General features: G+C 44.9%; 3 protein-coding genes across 13 annotated transcripts in view; 2 read left to right on the forward strand and 1 right to left on the reverse strand.

Annotated features, from left to right (window-relative positions):
* The window catches only part of map2 (microtubule-associated protein 2), a 64,392-nt gene extending 62,502 nt beyond the window's left edge, over positions 1–1,890 (forward strand). For 10 of the 11 annotated variants that reach the window (XM_076039875.1, XM_076039881.1, XM_076039880.1 and 7 more), the window contains one exon: positions 425–1,890. In XM_076039875.1, the coding sequence (XP_075895990.1) occupies positions 425–646 (222 nt within the window). In that variant the 3' untranslated portion in view covers positions 647–1,890. Of the gene's footprint in view, positions 1–329 lie in introns of all 11 variants that reach the window. The other variant, XM_076039883.1, reaches the window with a different exon arrangement.
* A 689-nt stretch (positions 1,891–2,579) lies between these two features.
* On the reverse strand, positions 2,580–7,357 carry myl1 (myosin, light chain 1, alkali; skeletal, fast). Its single transcript, XM_076039886.1, has 6 exons — positions 7,160–7,357; positions 6,440–6,467; positions 4,783–4,926; positions 3,996–4,169; positions 3,811–3,888; positions 2,580–3,190 (listed from the first exon to the last, which is right to left on the reverse strand). Exons 1-6 carry the CDS (start codon positions 7,286–7,288, stop codon positions 3,162–3,164), a joined length of 582 nt encoding a protein of 193 aa, XP_075896001.1. The 5' UTR covers positions 7,289–7,357; the 3' UTR covers positions 2,580–3,161.
* Positions 7,358–14,652: 7,295 nt separating this feature from the next.
* cps1 (carbamoyl-phosphate synthase 1, mitochondrial) overlaps positions 14,653–18,587 on the forward strand; it is a 34,955-nt gene continuing 31,020 nt past the window's right edge. The window contains exons 1-6 of the mRNA XM_076040024.1: positions 14,653–15,160; positions 16,052–16,161; positions 16,321–16,465; positions 17,213–17,302; positions 17,401–17,457; positions 17,863–17,955. Of these exons, the coding sequence (XP_075896139.1) occupies positions 15,029–15,160; positions 16,052–16,161; positions 16,321–16,465; positions 17,213–17,302; positions 17,401–17,457; positions 17,863–17,955 (627 nt within the window). The 5' untranslated portion in view covers positions 14,653–15,028. The remainder of the gene's footprint in view (positions 15,161–16,051; positions 16,162–16,320; positions 16,466–17,212; positions 17,303–17,400; positions 17,458–17,862; positions 17,956–18,587) is intronic.

The raw sequence follows: 18,587 nt of genomic DNA on the forward strand, positions 1-18,587 counted from the left end.
CTCAGGTTCACTGGGATTTGTGTTTAAAAGGAAAACAAGATTTTGAAAAATTGCTCCAAATTCAGACAGAGACCGAAACAATTAACAGGTTACATTAAAACAAACAAACATAAGAGTGTCTTTATTTATCATTGAAATCTAGAGTAAATGTGAAGTTGTGTCACAGTAAAACAGGCTCAGCTTTTCCAGAAGTGAAGAGGGAGAAATATCTACATCTACAGATTTTTATTATTTTTTTTTTACAGCTACCAATCTTTCAAAACCTTGTTATGTTCCTTTATGCTTCTCTAACCATATGTTGAGTGCACCTCTGTCCATCGTGTCTTCAGTGAGCCTTTCTGAAGAAGTCAACAGTCCACAGACATCTCACGGCGTGCTCCCCCCCTTTCTCAACCCCCCCACGCCGTCACTCCGCCCCTGTTAGATCGAGAGCCAAAAGCTGATGTTCCGCGACCAGGCCATGGCCCGGGTGGACCACGGGGCCGAGATCGTCGTCCAGTCCCCGGGCCTGTCCGGCTCGCTGTCCCCTCAGCGCCAGCGGGACAGCCACCTGTCGTCCTCCGGGAGCCTCAACGTTGTGGATTCGCCTCAGCTATCGACCCTGGCCGAGGACGTCACCGCCGCTCTGGCCCAGCAGGGTTTGTGAACTGTTGACCTCCGGATTTCCTCCGTGGGCCCCGGGCCCCAACACCCCTCGCCCTCCACCCCCCCAAAAAAAACTTTTTTCGGAGGCGCCTGAACAACCCCCGACGTCCATCGCTCGACTCATAGAGTAGAAACTGGAGTTAGAAGCTGCTGTGCGATCTCTGTCTCACATCTATTTTAAATCCAGATCTGTGCTACTTTTCATTTGTTTTGTTGGCCTCTCTTCTTTCTGAATGACATTGCATAGAATAGTTCCGTCAGTGCTCTGGTGCTAGATTATGTGGTTTGTACAAAACGGGGGGCGGGGGCCGGCTAACGCCTGGTCAGGGGATCTGTGTCTCAAGCCTTTTTTTTTTGTCGTTGTTTTTTCCGTTGAATATTCAACTGAAAATGAGGAAGTAACGTGGCCAAACCCACCAAGCAGCACGTCTTGTTCTTGCTCAGTAAACGTGCATGGACGCCAAACCCCTCCCCTTTCCCCCTGCGCCCTCCCAGATAGACCGAGCATCTTTACTGCAAGTCATTCTCGTCATCCAACTTATAATATCTTCAAGAAATATATATATAGAATCGTGTATAAATACAAGCCCTCTGCCATCTAGACCATTTTAAGAATAAAAGGGACGACACGGCTATAAAAATATACCTGTAAAGTTGCATCACCATGAGACGTAGGTCACCTTATGACAAGCATGTACTGATTCTCATAAGAAAAGAGGCTATTTTGTAATCTTAAAAAAAAAAAAATAATGAAAGATTTTACTAAGTTATTTCCTCAATTATTGGATAAAGATTGAAGCAGCTCATGTTTTGTAGTATATTAGTTGTTTACAGTGTTTTGCTTGGTGACAGTGTCGGACAGCAGAATCGGTGTTGCTAGGGAATGAATCTCTGCGTCACACACATCCGGAGCTCGCGCTGCAGCTGCGCATGATCGGCTCTCCGGCCGCCGTGGGCAGTCTGTGTCCGGCGGCTCAGGCCGCCCTGGCTGAGATCTGGCAAACGACGCAGCTCCTCTCCAGTCTGTGTGTGTTTGTGTGTGTGCGTGCGTATGCGCGTGTACTGTACGTGCGCGCGCGTGTGTGTTTGGTGCAGATCCCATGCTGTTTTTCGCGACGTACGCTACCGTATCTGGATGTTTTACTTGCAATATGTGAAAGAAGAAGAACAAGAAGAAGAATGTGGAGGGGAATATTTTGAAGTTCCCCTGAAGAAAAATGATGATGATGATGATGATGATGATGATGATGATGATGATGATGATGATCTAGTTTTATTTTTCGTTTTCCTTTACCAGGCACTGTTTGTGGTATATCCTGCCGAATTTACTGCCCTCACCTGCAAATGTTTGTTTGCTTCTGTGTTTAATCTGCAAACCCCACCATCTCCGTGTGACCCCGACCCCCCCCCCCCCCCCCCCCTCTCCCCTTTCCTCCCGCTCAACCCCGCAGCAACTGTAAATGTATAGGTCAAGTAGATGTACGCAGTTTTTCTCTTGTTGATATGACGCCAATTACAATAATTAATAATGACATTAAAAATTGAAGTAAAATGATAATGGAGTGAGTTTTTCTTCTGATTTATAAAACACAAGTTCAGCAGGCGGATTTCTTTCAAGTTTAAAATACAGTAGGTGTTGAAAATTTACTGCTGCTCACTGTAGAATTTAAATTGTTTAAATTAAATTGCATTAGCTAAGCTAAGTCTGGTCTGTCCTCTCAACGCCAGATTTCACACACACACACACACACACACAAAAAAAAAATCAAAAGTGACCCAAATGCACTTCTTGCCTAAAATATGTCCAAATGAGTTATCAAATAGCTTTCAAACTTAAGTTTTTATGTTGTGATTTTCCTGCAACACATTCATCTGCAGGAGAAATATGCAGGTGACCACTGGGCACAGTCAGAAAATGTTGAAATAAACATGAGAGTTTGTGTGAAGTTTATTGTGAAATGGAAGAGGTTACAATAAGTTAAGACCTAGGGATGAAGGGGATTCATTTTTGAAAGGCAGTCCCGGTCAAAAGCAGTCACTTCGCAGAGAGGAAGAACGGCAGGCGGATTTGGGGACGAGAGGGGATGTCCGTCGCCGTTCAGCGTTTCCCTCCGTCACTCTTCCACTGTCAAATCCAGTGATGATGGGAAAAAAATGTTGGGGGGGGGGAGTGAAACTGAAGGGGCTTTGGATGGAAGAAAGAATCTTTTTTTTTTTTTTGGAAATCAGGACGTCTTCCAGAAGTGCTGGGAGGAGAAGGAGGAGGAGGAGGAGGAGGGGAGGTGGGGAACAGAAGCACCAGTCGGTTACAAAAAGTGTAACACAAAACAAAAGAAGGCTTCAAGGAAATGACATCTCATAGTCCTTCATTTTTTTTCTTCTTCTTCTCCTCCCGCCTGCTTCCTCTGTTGGTGCTGGAAACAGTTGGGAGGATGTCGCGACACCATGGGGTCTCCACATACACAATGCTCGCCAGCGTAGTGGCGGGACGGGAGGGGGGTTTGGGATGGGGGTCCTTACACAGACATGATGTGCTTGACGAAAGCTGCAACGGGAGAGACGATGAGGAGGGTGAGTGGGTGATGAAGAAGAGCAAGTCAGAACACATGATACAGCAAGAAGTCAAAGAGATAAAGGTTATGTTGAGACATACTGATTTTTGTCCGAATAATAATAATAATGATAAAAAAGGCAGGAAGTTATCCAAAATCTAGCAGTTTCTCTCCTTGTGATGCACTAAAGGTTCAGTCATTCATTCATTTTTTTAAACTACAGTTGACCTCAAAATTCATGGCTCAAATATATTTTCAAAATGCACAACTTTGACTAAACTACAGCTGACGCGTTAGCTGCAGGCTGCCCACAACCAAATGAATGAATTAGCAGAACTTCCAGAACATTCCAACAGGAGCGCACCAATCACTGCGTGCCAGTTTCTGACAAAAATGGCTGAATTTTGTTGATTTTGACTGAAAATGTCAGTCTTTCTCCGTCACTTTGGAGTGTAATGTTCCTTTAAATTTACTCAGACCCAACATGTGTCAGCACTATAACATACATACTATCCTACATGTAATAATGTCACTATGATCCCTATATGTAACGATGACTCTCAGACACGTCACTTTATTGCAACGCACATTCTAAGTCTAATTGATGGCTCACCCTCATAGTTGACACAGCCGTTCTCATCCTCCTGTCCGGCCATCAGGGCGTCGATCTCAGCCTCATTCATCTTCTCTCCTGCAGGGGGAGCCGGAGGACAACAGGTGTCAATGACGCTCCCTCCCTCCCTCCCTCACAGACAAACTCAGACGTGAACCTGGAGAGAGCACGCTGGCCCGACTCACCCAGTGTCGACAGGACGATACGCAGCTCAGCGCCCATCACTGTGCCGTTGCCCTCCTTGTCGAACACACGCAGACCCTCAACGTAGTCCTCGAAGCCGGCCTTGTTTGGGCTGTTCATGATGGTCTGGAACATGGGCAGGAAGCCCTCGAACTCCACTCTCTTGGCGTTCATGTCTGTTTATTTATTTATTTATTTTTGACAGAGATATCAGTCAGTTCCGCGTATAGGAGCGAACAAGTCTCACAGAAAAACAGTGCACTGACTTCGTGGTGGAGCAAGACTGAGAGAAAACTTCAAACTGGACAATAATCTGGTTTTTGCACAACCATGGATCAGGTCTGGTTGGTAATTATTGGCCGTCTTTGCTTTTATTTTGGTTTTGGTTTCAACGGTATGAAAATCTGTATCATTGCATATCATTTTTATTTTATTTTATTTATTTTTATTTTTTACCAGACATAGAACTTGCAATGGCTTGCAATGCAAGACTAATTTGAACTGTTTGCAGCTGCGCTGTCCTGATGGCATAAAAATTACATCCATCTGTCAACAGTCAGACAATTCCATTGTGTTCCAGTGGAAACCAGGTAATTTTACTAAAAAAACATATATTTTATTCTATACTTTACTTATATATTCGAAACATCTTCCCACCATCAATGGATTGTTATAATTTATGTAATAATTGAGTCGAGGACTTCTCATCTCATCTTAGATGAGTCTAAGTGTTCCTCAATCCTTGCTTGCATTTGATTGAATGTGGCAGGAGCTTCCTGTGTTTCCTACCTTCGGCAGAGGGGTTGCCCAGCAGTTTGGTCACCTCCTTGTTGGTGGGGTTCTGTCCCAGAGCGCGCATGATGTCGGCGATCTGGTTGTAGGCCACCTTGTTGTCGCCCACCCTGTCGAACAGACCGAAGGCCTCCCTGTAGTCTGTGGAGTGAAGGTGAGCACCATCAAACTCAATTCATCCGATTCCCGTCAGCTCAGCTAATACTCTTAAATCTCACTATGTATTTATTTCATGGACTTTGCACATCTCAGTATATCAGCTGCTCTACACTCAGCAGTTTGTGGAGCGCGGCTGGTGCTTTTGCTGCTGGCTGCCAGCAGGTGGAGACAGTCTGCCGAGTGACGGGAGGAAAAGGGGGGGTTGCATGTAACAAGGGCAAGACGTCTCTATAGGTTGTGGTATTTTTGGGCTGAATGGACTCACTCCTGTCCGCCTATCAGCCCTGGAACTATTTCTATCTCAGCTGTCTCCCCTTTCTCTCTCGCCCTCGCTCGTCCTCCCCCCCTCCGCTCTCTCCCTCTCTCCCTCTTTCGCTCTTTCCGCCCTCTCTCTCAGCGGGGCTGTGCACTCTTTTAAAAGACCACCTTGGAATTGACAAACATAGCTGAGAATATGAGCTCCCTCCTTTAAAAGGCAAGGGCCCTTTGTGGACGAGCGGGAGCGAAAGTAGGGAATGCTGACTGCAGTGTAACCAGCAGGCAACTAGTTAACCCAGTTACCTGAAGGGATTAAACATTTACCCCCTCCCCATTTTAAAACGACTTCTGGCCTCTTCAAACAACAATAATTAAAACAAAAAACTAACAAATATGTTTTTTTTTTGTTTTTTTTAGCTGCTATGGCCTCGCTGACGTAAAGCAAGCACAACAAGTTCGCATCAGGACACAGAGATTGGCTTGGATTAATTGGCGATTAGTGCTAATCAACTAAAGCCCAGGGTGACGCCTTCATGTATAGTTGGTATATGATGCAATCTGCATGTTTTCTTTTAAGATTGTCACCAGCTAAAGTTGGCCTGTGAATTTTCATCCTGGATTTCAAGCGTTACGTTTTGTTGCTTCAGACACAATGTACTGACAGTCTCTGAGCTGTTTAGCAGCTGTCATGTATCACAAGGCAAAAAAAAGAAGTGACTGTTGTCAGAAGTCAGGTAATGTTCCTCTTCGGAGCTGTTCCCAATTTTTCTTTTTTTCTTTTTGAAGCCAAGTACATGACATTTTGTGCATGACACTAATTATTCTTAAGAGCTTTTCATGACTGGCCAGCCAGCAGGTCGTGACATTTTAAAGTTTTTTATGCAAGATTTTGGACTTTCCTTCACACTAATTATTGAAACTATCCCGGCTATAATTGCTCAAGATATATTTTCTCTCTCTGCTCAGTGTGCATTTCAGAACCTGTCTGAGAGGCAGTTCTGGTCCAATATTGTGATGTTTGGTGGAAAAAATTTGGATGAAAATGGATTTCGCTTGTTGAAGAGAAAGTCAAAGACAGTTTGTGTCTGACAGCTTAACTTAAAATTACCCTGCAACTACTATATTTTCTGCATAAACAATTATAATACACCTGTCATCTTTTGTATGATCTCGGGACCTTTGAGTTTGAGAGAAAGTAGTGTCACATGGCTGCACTGGCAAAATAAAGAATACTTACCCTCAATCTGGTCTGCGTTGAACTCGATCTAGAAGCCGACACAAAGCAGCCATGTTAATAAAAGGACACACAGGTGCAACACTTAGTCACTCACTCTTCAATAATAAGTGCACCACTGTTTGGAAAAGCCACAATAACCCGCCGCGTCTGCCTATAATCTAGACTAATTAATCAGGTTTTAAATGGGGATTAAAATTGTGCCTTTGCCAAAATTAGCCTCATGCGATGGCACACGATATGCACAGGTCCATCTTTAGCTCCATTAACATGTCCACATTTGGTGCCACCCTGCATCCCCATCACACATCAGTGGCCACACTCCCAGACCAATCCAAAGAGCCAGGGGGCGTGGTCTGAGAGAGTGCGCTATCCATGGTTCTGCCAGTCAATCAGTAGGAGTCTGAACCACTCTGGCTCATTAGGATCTATGCATCTTCCATTATGTGATACCTGCCCAATACTATATATCCTGCTGTTTGTTGTATGTGCAAATTGAAAGCAGTCTAAATCCAAGAACAGCAAACAAAAACATTAACCCGACCAAAGTGATCCTGCCGTGACTCGTTCATTCCATTTTAAATGCGAAAAATATAACTACGATAGAAAGCAGTTGTGGCAATCTCATTGAACAGAGTTAGTCTGCATTTTCCACGCACGCCAAAGACTTTCCGATCACGGCTCTATACGCGCTAGCTCGCATCTCCATCCCCGCGCACGTACCTTCACGGCGGACAGGTCGACGGCGGGGGCGGCGGGTGCTGGCGCTGGCTCGGGTGCGGGAGCAGGCGCGGGTGCGGGCGCGGGCTCGGCCTTCTTGACGGGAGCCTTAGGGTCCTTCTTGGGTGCCATTTCAGCTGCTGTGGGTGCTCGTGACGACGCGAGGTGTGAAGCACAGAGCGGAGGGGACTCGGAGCAAGAGATCACCGCTGGGGCGTATATATATGAGGCTATTTTCCCCCCTGACCCTCGACGGCGGCTCGCGCGCGCGCGGATTGGATCGCGGGTGGGAGGGGTGTGTGCGCACGGAGGGGTTCGCTCTCTAAACATGGACTAGGGGGCTGTGGGCCGGCGGGGTGTTTATTTATGCCATATTTCTATAATAAAGAACGAAAACACTGGAGTGCGCGTGGAAGGTTACGCCGGGTCTTCTGGTGACGCTTTCCCCCCCTCTCTCTCTCGCACGTCCTCGCGCATCGTTACGCACCAGTTGGACGACTTATAGTGCATGTGCTGCCCTGCGCACTGATGTTTGGCATCAATTTCGCTGTCTGTTTGACAAATCATTGCAATCAGATGTCAAATAAACTGGGAAAATACTAATTTAGCGAACCTGAATTGACATATTTATAGAAAATGTAAAGTAAATGGAATTGCACAACATCATATTTGCTTATTGGCTCATAACACACAACTCTCGACCAAACAGTTCAGGTTTCACTGCTCGTCTTGATTTCTTTTCCACGTAACACCGGTGATGTGAGGATAACTCATCCAGACTGCCGACTGACTCCTCGGTGGCTCCAACTCTTATCGTCAACACCGTAACTCTGGTGCATCCGGCCATTGCGCAACTTAACTTGAAATATCGCCCGATTCCACATATTTCATGCTGGAATATTAGCCGGCACGAGGGTGAATCTGAGGTAAATGTCAAGAAAATAGGAAACAAAATTGATGTTGCCGTGCAGCAGTGAGATTTCACATCTGGTGTCGGCAAAGCGTGAAAAAAAAGATGAAAGCAAGACATGAAGAAAATGTAATTGTGTTGGCCAAAAAAGATGAATCAAAGAAGCAGCTGCTGGCCTGTTTGCACTGAGAAACAGCCAAAGATCTTGCAGGCTCGAGGTGTTGGAGAGGTGAGTTTCACATCCAACAATGAGCGCTTGTTTATCTCCAGGGCCCCTGACAATGTGGGTCGTGCCGAGTGGCACCTGTGTTCAGTGTCTTGGTTGTGTGTTGTCTGTGTGGTGGCGTGGCGAGCACTCGGCCGCCCTTCTCTTGTTGAAGGATGTGACGTAGAAGACGGCGTCTTGGTGGGAGCTTTCAGCTGCTGATGCCAGTAACCCAGACGGGGCCAGGAGTGCAAATTCTGTCTCCTCAGTTCTTGTCTATATCGGTCTCTCAGTGCCAGCGGTGTAGTGTAGGCCTGCCCTCCAACGCCACCACCACCATGACGGGGCCCAGTGACGAAGGAAGCGCAGAAATTCTACCACCCCCTCCCCACCGTGCTTTCACTGACCCCATCTCCACCACGGTGGACTGGAGAGATCCTGAGTCCCCTCAGCTGTCATCTGGGCTCCCCCCCTTCTTCCCCCCAGCGCCTTCTTCGAGATCCCAACCCCACACCGCCACCCCCACCCCCACCCTCACAATCCCCCAATGCCTCAGCGCTTGCACCTGTGCTACAATCCAATCTGAGCTATACAATCTTAATGGCTTGAGCAGCCTTGCTTTATGTATACGCTGCATGGAACTGCATGTGAAGTCATATGATTCCTTCAAAATCACACACTAAATCTGTCAGTAGCAAGTTAGCGTTATTTACACTGCATACAGACCAGCCTGACCATCAAAACAATGTTTCTACATTTGTTTTAGCGCGCTGTTGCCATCTGAGGACCGCATCAGAGATGATAAATATGGCTTTTCTCGTTCTGGCTGGATTTTTTTTAAAATAAGTTTTAATTAGCATCCTTATCCAGCCTCTTTGGGAAAAACTACAGTGTGGGTGAAAGTTCAGCCCTTATAAGGAGTCACACATATTTATAAATGGGGTGCTTGAGGTTGGCTTGGTTCACACTGAACTTGACTTAACTATTCTTCTTTTTGATTTAACTGAAATAAGTTTTGCCACCTCTTTTTTGAATGGGCTCATTAGGTCAATACAAATGATTTAGGGAACCTCCATCCATGGAAACGTCTAATTTAGGGAATCATTCTTCAGCCACGAGAACGTGTTCATGACTGCAGCAAAGGTCGAGAAGGCTGACGCCCCGCAGCAGACGCAGCTCAAAACCTTGCAGGCTTTGAGGAGAATTGAAATGAATTATCCAGGCATTCAGAGACAGAAGGAGCCAGGAGTGCCTGGTTTGTGGTGCCGTGCAGCGTAATCCTGTCTGGCATCATCTACAAAACACGAAATGAATCTACATAAACACATTTGGATTTGATGGACCTGCCAATAAATTGGCTGAAAAACAATTTCCTAGCTTTCTGCTGGGCTGGATTCTGCTCCAGGTCTCGATGCTTTGCACTGTTCAAAGACACATGTTGTTGTTGTCTGTCCCTCTGCGTGGGCCCGGCCGTCAACTGGTGACTTGTACCAGGATGTAGCCCACCTTGGCCCTCAGACAGCTGGGGACGGCACCTGTGCATTCCCGAGGAGTCTGCTCAGATGATTCAGTGGACTTGGTTCAGTCCAATCAGAGGAATCCATCCAGATGCGACGAGACGAGAGGATGTTTTCTCCTCATTCTGCTCGGTTCAGTGACGGCCGTGGGGAAGTGCTGCATTGCATCTTCAGTCTTCATCGCTCAACTCCTCTCCTCTTTGCCGGTTCAGAGGCATGAAGGTGAAGAGGACGGTATCAGTACGGCTTATCCGTATTAATAAGTGAAAATACACTAAAGTTCTGACCCGGAATACGAATTATGCAACGAGCTAAAGTTAGAATGTCTTCTTCAAAGCTCAAACAATGCTCATCTATAAATAGCCTGGTTAAACAACTGAATGACAACTGTCAGAGCTACTGACTTTTTTTTTACTTGACCTGTGTTCCTCCTTTGGCTGTGTGGTCTGCCAGTTGGCGCTGGCCAGTTGAGCTGTAAACCTGCTTTATTCCTTTCTAATTCAAGCATTCAATAGCCTGTCCAAGCTTTAGCTGGCAACACAACAAATTTGAATTAAAATGAAAACACCTTGTTGGAAAAAAACACCTCTTTGAAGGCAGTGTTTGTCACCTTTTTCGCTCTGGACGCATTATGGAGATGTTGTGAGACTCCGCACAGGGGGATCAAAGTAGTGCAAAGTTGTTTGGAGCTCAGACAACAACATTAGAAAACTGAAGAATAGATAGATGGGAAAGGCTGTTTTCCTCAGAGGGTTTTTTTCCCCCCCAACTCAAAACATTTTTTATGTGCCACCTCAAACCCAAGCTATGTCCTTAGGGGCGGGGCGAGGCACGACGGCTCATAAAAACACCCCCAAGGTTTGCTTCAGGACAGGTAGTAAAGCTCTCCCCCGAGCAGAAATCACACTGTGATTTACAAGACTTATCTTGCTGCTCTCTGTTGGTCATAATCCCTCAAATCCGCCCTGCCAGCTCTGATCCAGATTCCACAATTCCAAGTTCCCCGGAGTTACCGCTGACGTTTCATATTTGGAATGCGTTTATATCTATACGTCGCGTCGATGAAAACACGGGCCGCTTCTGTTTCTGTCGGACCTTGGCGCCGCCCCGCCTCAGGGAACCGTGAAGATCCTGAGGTTGAGGGATGGGGTGGATTGGGGGGGGAGGGGGTGTCCGATGAGTGAGTTGTGGCGTAAGATGCCAAAGATGTTGGACCCCTCCGCCCCCCACCCCTGTGCAATCGCTGGCATTTGGACTCGGCGAGCGGTCGGAGTGCTGAATGCTCCGCTGTTTGCAGGGAAGTGACACGCACCCACGGATGGGCTTCCCTTTTTCCACAAACCATCCGTCAAAGGTCATGAGGGTAGATTTTGGAATCATCCTGGTCCTGCCCGCCCCTCTCCTCCCACTCACCTCCCCCTTCCTTTCCAAACCCTGTGGACCCTGAGTGCTTCTTTCCCCCACAGTCCAACCATGCCAAAAGGAATGAGGCTGTAACTGAGCCGCGGGGCACAGATGGAGCCTATTTATAGTTCCGGCAGAGAGGTGTGAAGTTTCTTGGGATTTCTAAGAGCAGGGGCCATGGCTCCTTAAGGGGGCTGATGCAGCCTCTGTGGCCTGCGTGCCCCCTTTCCCTCCCTCGCTGCTCCACATGGGAATTAGGCAGGCTAAACAAAGCCACCCGCCGCCCTTTCTTTGCTGGGGGACGCCACGTCAGAGCGGAGGAGGGGAATCCGATACGGGACCCGATGGGACTGTCTCCACCTTCATTATCACCAGCTGATCACTTGGTTTTCCCGTTTGACACTTGTTGCAGGACAGTCGGACCGTTGCGTAGCCAACGGTGGCTTCACAAAAAAACAAACCCCCCCAAAAAAAAAATTATGAACAGCAAAACAAAATGCTTTAAGCTTGGTGTTGGTCTTCTTGGAAGACTTTAAAGAATTATCCTAACTTTCAGAAAATTGTCATTGAAACTTTCAATAATCCTCCATCTCTAACATTTCACAAGGGTCTCGTGTGCAGAAGATTGTTTAGTAAGTCGAGCTATGAAGTCAAAATATTGGAATGACCCATCATGGTTTTCAGTTTCAACCCCTTATGTCTTTCCTGTGTCATTCATGAAGCTCTCTCCTCCTTATTAATGACACAGAAGATACATTTTAAGTCCTGCCCCTATCCTGTTTGACCTGTTTGTGTGTATGGCCCATAAACAACCCATGATAAAAGAGACATAAACCTGTCATGTCTCAGAATAATATAGAACTTACAGTAGAGGTTGTGGGGTTGCCTGTCTATTCATGTCCTCTCTTAAGCTTGGCCCCCGTCTGAAACGCAAACTTGAAACCGCAGACAATGTGAGGTCCCTCAGCTGAGGACAGACACCGGAGCTCATTAGGCCTCGCCCTCGGCCAATCAGCAGGGGACTGTGCATGACTGTTACAGTGTGTTGTGCAGGATTTGTATTTTATTCCATAATGATTTTATTCACCATCCAAGAATAAAAAGAATCCGTGAAAATTCACGTTTGTTTTATTTTCGTACAGGAAATGCCTCTTTGTGGTACATGGTGACAAGGGAGCAACATTATAGCCATGATAAGTGTTGAGTGGCCTCACTTTCTCACTGTCTAAAAATATTAACCCTGAAAGGTTAAGTTAGCTGGTGCTTCCTACTGCGGCGTCAAGGCTTCCCCCAGTATCTTTTGTACGCATTGTAAGATTCTCTGGTGATGAACAACCTCTTTATTCTCTTCATGAAAGAATAAAGTAAAACATTACTTTTTAAAGTTGTGTCTGTTGTTAATTTGATAATTAAAATACATTTCTGCTCTTGACTGTGGGTCTTCTAAGGACTGATACAATATTATTCAAATTTATCCTAGAAATGACGCCAAATGCAAATGAGCAGTGTTAAATGTTAAAGATTAAACATTATAATCTGCTGTTGTTGCAGTGTTGCCGTACAAATTTCATAAATGGGTTTGTTAAGGCTCCTGCAACTTTCCAACCTAAAATTTCCACTTATGCTGTCAACCTACAACATACTGGGAATCTTATATGATTCAATTTACAATTTTGACATCTCAAACTTAATCACTCGGCCTTATTTATTTTCACAAATGGCACACACCATCTAAAAAACCTGAACCTTTTCTTTCGAGGTCACAATGCCTTCCAGGGAGTAAAAATATTGCAGCTTAAGTATGCTGGCATATGCTGCACTTTAAAGCATGACCTCCTGAATAGCATAAATGCATTTCTTTGGCCTCCATAAAGACTTCAGTGGTAGTGCCATGTCAACTGTAAAGCTGTTATGGCTTTAACGACCCGCTGGCAGCTAGCTGACATTCATGACTCCTGGGTCGCCACTGCTGTACAGATGTAGGTGTGTGTGTGTGTGTGTGTGTGTGTGTGTGTGTGTGTGTGTGTGTGTGTGTGTGTGTGTGTGTGTGTTTTGACAGAGAGAGAAAGAGTGAGTGGGTGAGTGAGAGCCAGAGCTGCACCGTCACCTACACCCAACTTGCACATTCTGTGAACTGATTTTAAACACGTCACAAGCAGAGCTACCACTGGGTGTCGCCAGTGCTTCACAAATCCACCAAGAGGCGGCTCCGGTTTGAATATCGAAATGACACGAGATCCGAGTGTTTTGCTTGTTTATCAACAAGTTGCTCTCAAACATGTCCATATGAAGTTTGTCCTTACGTTTTTACCAAATCAAAATGGGCTTTTACAAAAACAGTATATAGTTAAACTCACACGATAAAAAGTCACTGGCAAAAAAAACATGTTTAAGTGTAATTACTGTGTAATAAAGTGTAAAGACGACAATAAAATGTGATTTTTGTTACTGTCTTCGCGTAACTTCCCGGACACTGTGGCCTCATTATAGGCGGGCCACTACCATTGCTAATAGAAAAAAAATAAGCAAATAAAATGCAGAGAATTATTAAAAGCAAGCCAGTAAAACGAAAAACAGTGAAAAATGTGAAAACTAAAGTTTCAAAGAGCATCTATTTGCTTAAGATAACTTTCTCAATTGCGGGGGTATTTCCTGACCTATTGACGTCCTATTACTCACACCCACTTTGTTCAGACTGCTGAACCCAGCAGAGTGGCAGTCAGGCTGCCTTCTCCACAGAGCATCGGTCTTGCAGTGATCAGCAAATACACATACCACCGTAATCCCACCACTGTGCAGCCTGTTTGCCCCCACTTTCCCCCCTTTTTTTCTTTATTGCAGTCAACTGGCCTCAAAGAAAAGCCTGTAGAGACTTTGTAAATTGGGTTTTTGGCGCAAGCCAATATTTTCTTTCACGATCAGCATGCGTTGTACTCCCCCCAGACCCCCCCTCTTATTAACCTGGGGTTTTCGTGTTTGAAAATACCCGAATCCACTTAAAATACACAACATAAAGATAAATTAAAAATGAGTAGTTATTTTAAATGTACAGGTTTGTAATTGTAATTACATAATATAGTTATATAAGAGACAACATCATGCAGTACAATGAAATTCATATCCTTCAAAGCAGTATAACATTAATTAAACAGTAGCACAATAAAAGAACGATTTTAAAACAACAACAACAGAAAAACAGAGACCAGCTAGAGCAAACAACACAATAAATGTCTATACATTTGGACCCTTAAAATGCAAAAGAGCACATGTGAATAAATTATATCTGTAAAAGTTTTGCAAGTGTGTGAAAATGGGAAGATGTCAGTGTAAACGGTTTACCTTCTTACGGGACTATTTCAGTGTTCAGTGGTGGGAAGCAGTTCAGAATAAAAACGAATGTTTAGCACTATGCGACATTGATGATCAAAAGTCTTACAAGAGCGTGCTTTTTAGATTGACCTACTTATCTTCTTACGCAAAATACTATCCATTTACCTTTTGTTTAGTCACATAGAATCGGATGTGTTAAACTTTTGAACGCGCCGGAGCGGTAATCCACTGAAAGTAGGCGTTTTCCGGCGACCAATGAAAAGGCCGCGCGCTTGGTGCGCTGCGGAAGACAACGGCCTGGCGGCCAATCCCACCGGGCCGTTCCCAGCGCGGGGAGGGCGAGCCCAAAACTCCGCACTCAGCTGTCCTCCCCAAAGAAAGTTTACACGTTGTTGTCACGTTGGCAGTTGGCAAGACCCTCGTAACAGCGACGTGGTTTTGGCTCCCGGGCAACTTTTCGTTCACGGCGGCGCGACTCTTGATGAAGGAATTGACTCGGAGCGAACATGACAAAGATCTTACTCGCTTACAGCCTCGTCAAATCTCTGAGGCAGGGATGCGTGGTTGGGGGTGGAGCGCGACGTCCATGCACGTCGGCATGGTTGGGACTACGAGCTACAAGGCATTTTAGTGTCAAGGTAAGAGAGGAAGCGCTAGTGACCAAGTCACTGCCATGAGCAGTTTCACTCAATACTCCCCACGTAAAGCTGCGAATTATGTGCCAAATACGCGCTGAGGACACAGTGGCAAACTCCGCGAACAATTCCACAAGTTTGAGGATAACCTTATTTACGTCAAAATTGTAAACGTACCGTCAAGTTATTTACGTATGTCTCTCTCTCTTTTTTTTCCCCCCTTCTTTAAAGAATCAACAGTAGCTACGCCTGCAGCTGAGCTGAAACCTTAATGTTGTATAACAACTTTAATTTTAATGAAATTTACGAAGTTTGCGTCAAAAAGTTTAAATTGCATCGACAAAGTGGTTCAGGTCGTGGACTTTGATCGAGCCGAATTTCATAGTATATCGATTTGAGTGTGGGAAACTGTTCAGGTTCTTGCTTGATACCATGGGGTTGACATATTTAGAGAAACAACGTCAATTGAAGGATTTACAACAGTAGTTTGGTACATGTAAAAACAAAATGTGTGTACACTTGGAAAATAGAAACAAGTTTAAGAAGCATGAAATATTGATGCTTTCAGAATGCTCTCACTGATAACATGTTGTACACAGATGCTGCAGGCCTCTGATGTGCATGTGTTCACCTCTAAGAGAATTGCATCATGCTATCGATCCGCCCCAACATCCTCATCATCCATGGCTGAGAGAAGCCTGCACATTTGAGACCACTGCGCAATTCACTCCTTCGTGTTCCGAGTTTGCTACCACTTTCAAAATTCAGCATTCAGTTTCAAAGTTTCAGCCCTGGTCTCTTCCAGCCCGTGTAAAAATATTGTGTTGTTCTTGTGTGAAAGTTTGCTCATCATGTTCCTGCACTCTCCCTCTCCCTCTCTCCCTCAACCCCAAGGCCCAGACGGCGCACCTGGTTTTGGAGGATGGCACAAGGATGAAAGGCTTTTCCTTTGGGCACAGTTCCTCTGTAGCTGGTGAACTGGTCTTCAATACTGGCCTGGTTGGGTAGGAATGAATTATGGCTGCAAGAGTCAAGCTACATCATATTTTAGTTAAAAAAATGTACCTACAAATGAACAGTGTGAATGTCGACATGTGAACTTCCCAATTTTGATTGTTTTTTTTGTGTTTCTTTACACATGGTTTGCTGTCTCCGTGCCTCAGGTATCCCGAAGCCCTGACTGATCCCAGCTACAGAGGTCAGATCCTGACCTTGACCTACCCTATTGTCGGAAACTATGGGGTTCCAAACACTCAGGAGCTGGATGAGCTGGGCCTCAGGAAATATGTGGAGTCTGAGCGAATCCAGGTAGGGCAGTGTGCACTGGTCATGCCAGGCCATAATTTATTTCACGCCATTAGATCCTTTTTAAATAGTGTATATATTACAGCATTTGACAATTCCTTGTGTTGTTTTTTGTCACAGTCACACCCCAAAAAAACGATTTGCTTTCCATGATTGATTTACCTGCTTGAAGTCCTCATGCATGTATTGTTTTCCAGTGTATGGTTTGTCTGATGTTGGTAGCTCCAGTGAGAATGATGAATTTTTTGTCTTTAAATGTCAGCATGCGTTATCTTTCATTTTTTCTTTTTTATATATAAACTACTGGGATTATATATGAGTGGCCCTGTAACAGCTCAAGCCTTTTTTTTCTCATCCTGCATCATCTGCAGGTCAGGACAGGATGTTAACGCAAATGATTCATACCGTATGTGCTGCTTAGTTCACATACAGTTCACAGAGATGGAACAAACTTCGAGTGTCTTTAAATTGTCGAGATCTATCAAGACTGATGTCGTCTCAAAGTGTGAAGTCATGATTTACAGAACTCAAAACATGACCCATAAAGGAAAATACCTGTTTTTGGATAACAACACAACAGATCTCAATAATTCATTGGATATATATATCACGCTTTTCAATTGAAACCATTATTCATTCACACTGGTGGTGGTAAACTGCATGTGTAGCCACAGCTGGACCACCCACTCCTCCTCCTGAGCTACAGTCGTCCATCAGTCCTGATGTCTTTGCTGTGCTTTGCTGATGTAGGTGTCTGGTCTCCTGGTTCAAGACTACAGCCACGAGTACAGCCACTGGAACTCTGTCAAGTCTTTGGGGCAATGGCTTCAGGAAGAGAAGGTTGGGACTGAACCTGGTGTTACTTTACGCCAGTTTTGTCAGGGTAGGAACTCTGTCGCATTTACATTAGTAAAAATGCCTCCTTCTGTTTCTTAAAGGTTCCTGCTCTGTTTGGAATAGACACCAGGATGCTGACCAAGGTCATCAGAGACAAGGTACTGCAAACACAGAGGCCTGCCGCTGTGCCTTTTACAAATGGATTTTAAATTGCCGTGCAAGTTGCCATTTAGGGTTGCCATGGCAACTGCCGAACATCCAGATGCAGCACCATTAAACTTGGGGCGCTTCTGATTAAACCTTTTCCGGCTTTGAAGCTGAACCTGTTGTCAGCACCCAAGACAAAGTGACAATTTGACATTATTATTTTATACTTGTTGCAAACCTTTATTTTTTTATCTAAATAACCGTGTTCTTCAGGTTTTTTTTTTTTTAATGTTCTTCTTATCAATTTTTTTTCAATTTGTTAGCTTCAAGCTTCAACCACAAATACCAGTTGAGCAAAATTAAATTATTCTTTAAATCGTTGGTTTCATGTTGACCTCCATTGATTTTCCACTCAGGGCACAATTCTGGCAAAGATAGAATTTGAAGGACAACCTGTCGAGATATCTGACCCGAACCAGGAAAACTTGGTGGCGGAGGTCTCAACCAAGGTAACAACTGTAGCTCTTCGTGTTATGTCCATTCCCCCATTTGTGTATGCCAGCTTATTTAAACACAAATAAAGTGGATTTTACAATAGATAAAACTGTTTACTTTACTGTGTGTGTTTGTGCAAAAAATAGCTCGATTTAAATATATGAGACATTGAAACTGTGTTTTTTTCGTTTTATTGTCTTCGTTCGTTGTTCGTACGATGCACCATGTCCTCCAGGAAGCTCTCTCAGATCTTCTTTTGAGCCCACTCTCAGTTTGTTAATTTTTTCTCTTTTTAAATCCTTTTAATTTACACTGTAGCCCTCGATTCCCAGTGGGCTTTAATTCGATCCCGCCGCGTCTCCAAGCACTTTGCTCTGTCAGAGGCGGCGTGAGCACTATGTCTCGACTATTCATCATTCTTCTGACAGTTAATAATCAAGATATCGCTGCAGTGCAGCTATTACTGGCATCTGACAGGCCCCATAAAGAGCCACAGCCACGTTTAAACCGCAGCACCTTATGTAAGCTGTTATGAAGTTGTTGGAGACCTTTCATGACGGAGGATGATCGGCGGAGTTGCTCGATGAAGTTGCTCATTAACTCTCCGCGCTGTTTTTCATCGGCAGGGCTGATGAGCGTCGGCGCA

The sequence above is a fragment of the Nelusetta ayraudi genome, unplaced genomic scaffold (genome assembly GCF_046127955.1).
Source record: "Nelusetta ayraudi isolate G7.1 ecotype Tasmania unplaced genomic scaffold, CSIRO-AGI_Nayr_v1 ptg000060l, whole genome shotgun sequence".
NCBI lineage: Eukaryota > Metazoa > Chordata > Actinopteri > Tetraodontiformes > Monacanthidae > Nelusetta > Nelusetta ayraudi.

What these genes read in the sequence shown, in the direction of transcription:
- myl1 (XM_076039886.1), bottom strand. Translation starts at nt 7,288, where the DNA reads ATGGCACCCAAGAAGGACCCTAAGGCTCCCGTCAAGAAGGCCGAGCCC. An exon ending in GGGCAACCCCTCTGCCGAAG is followed by an intron (nt 4,170 to 4,782) that starts GTAGGAAACACA and finishes ATAAATAAACAG; the next exon opens with ACATGAACGCCAAGAGAGTG. An exon ending in TATCGTCCTGTCGACACTGG is followed by an intron (nt 3,889 to 3,995) that starts GTGAGTCGGGCC and finishes CTCCCCCTGCAG; the next exon opens with GAGAGAAGATGAATGAGGCT.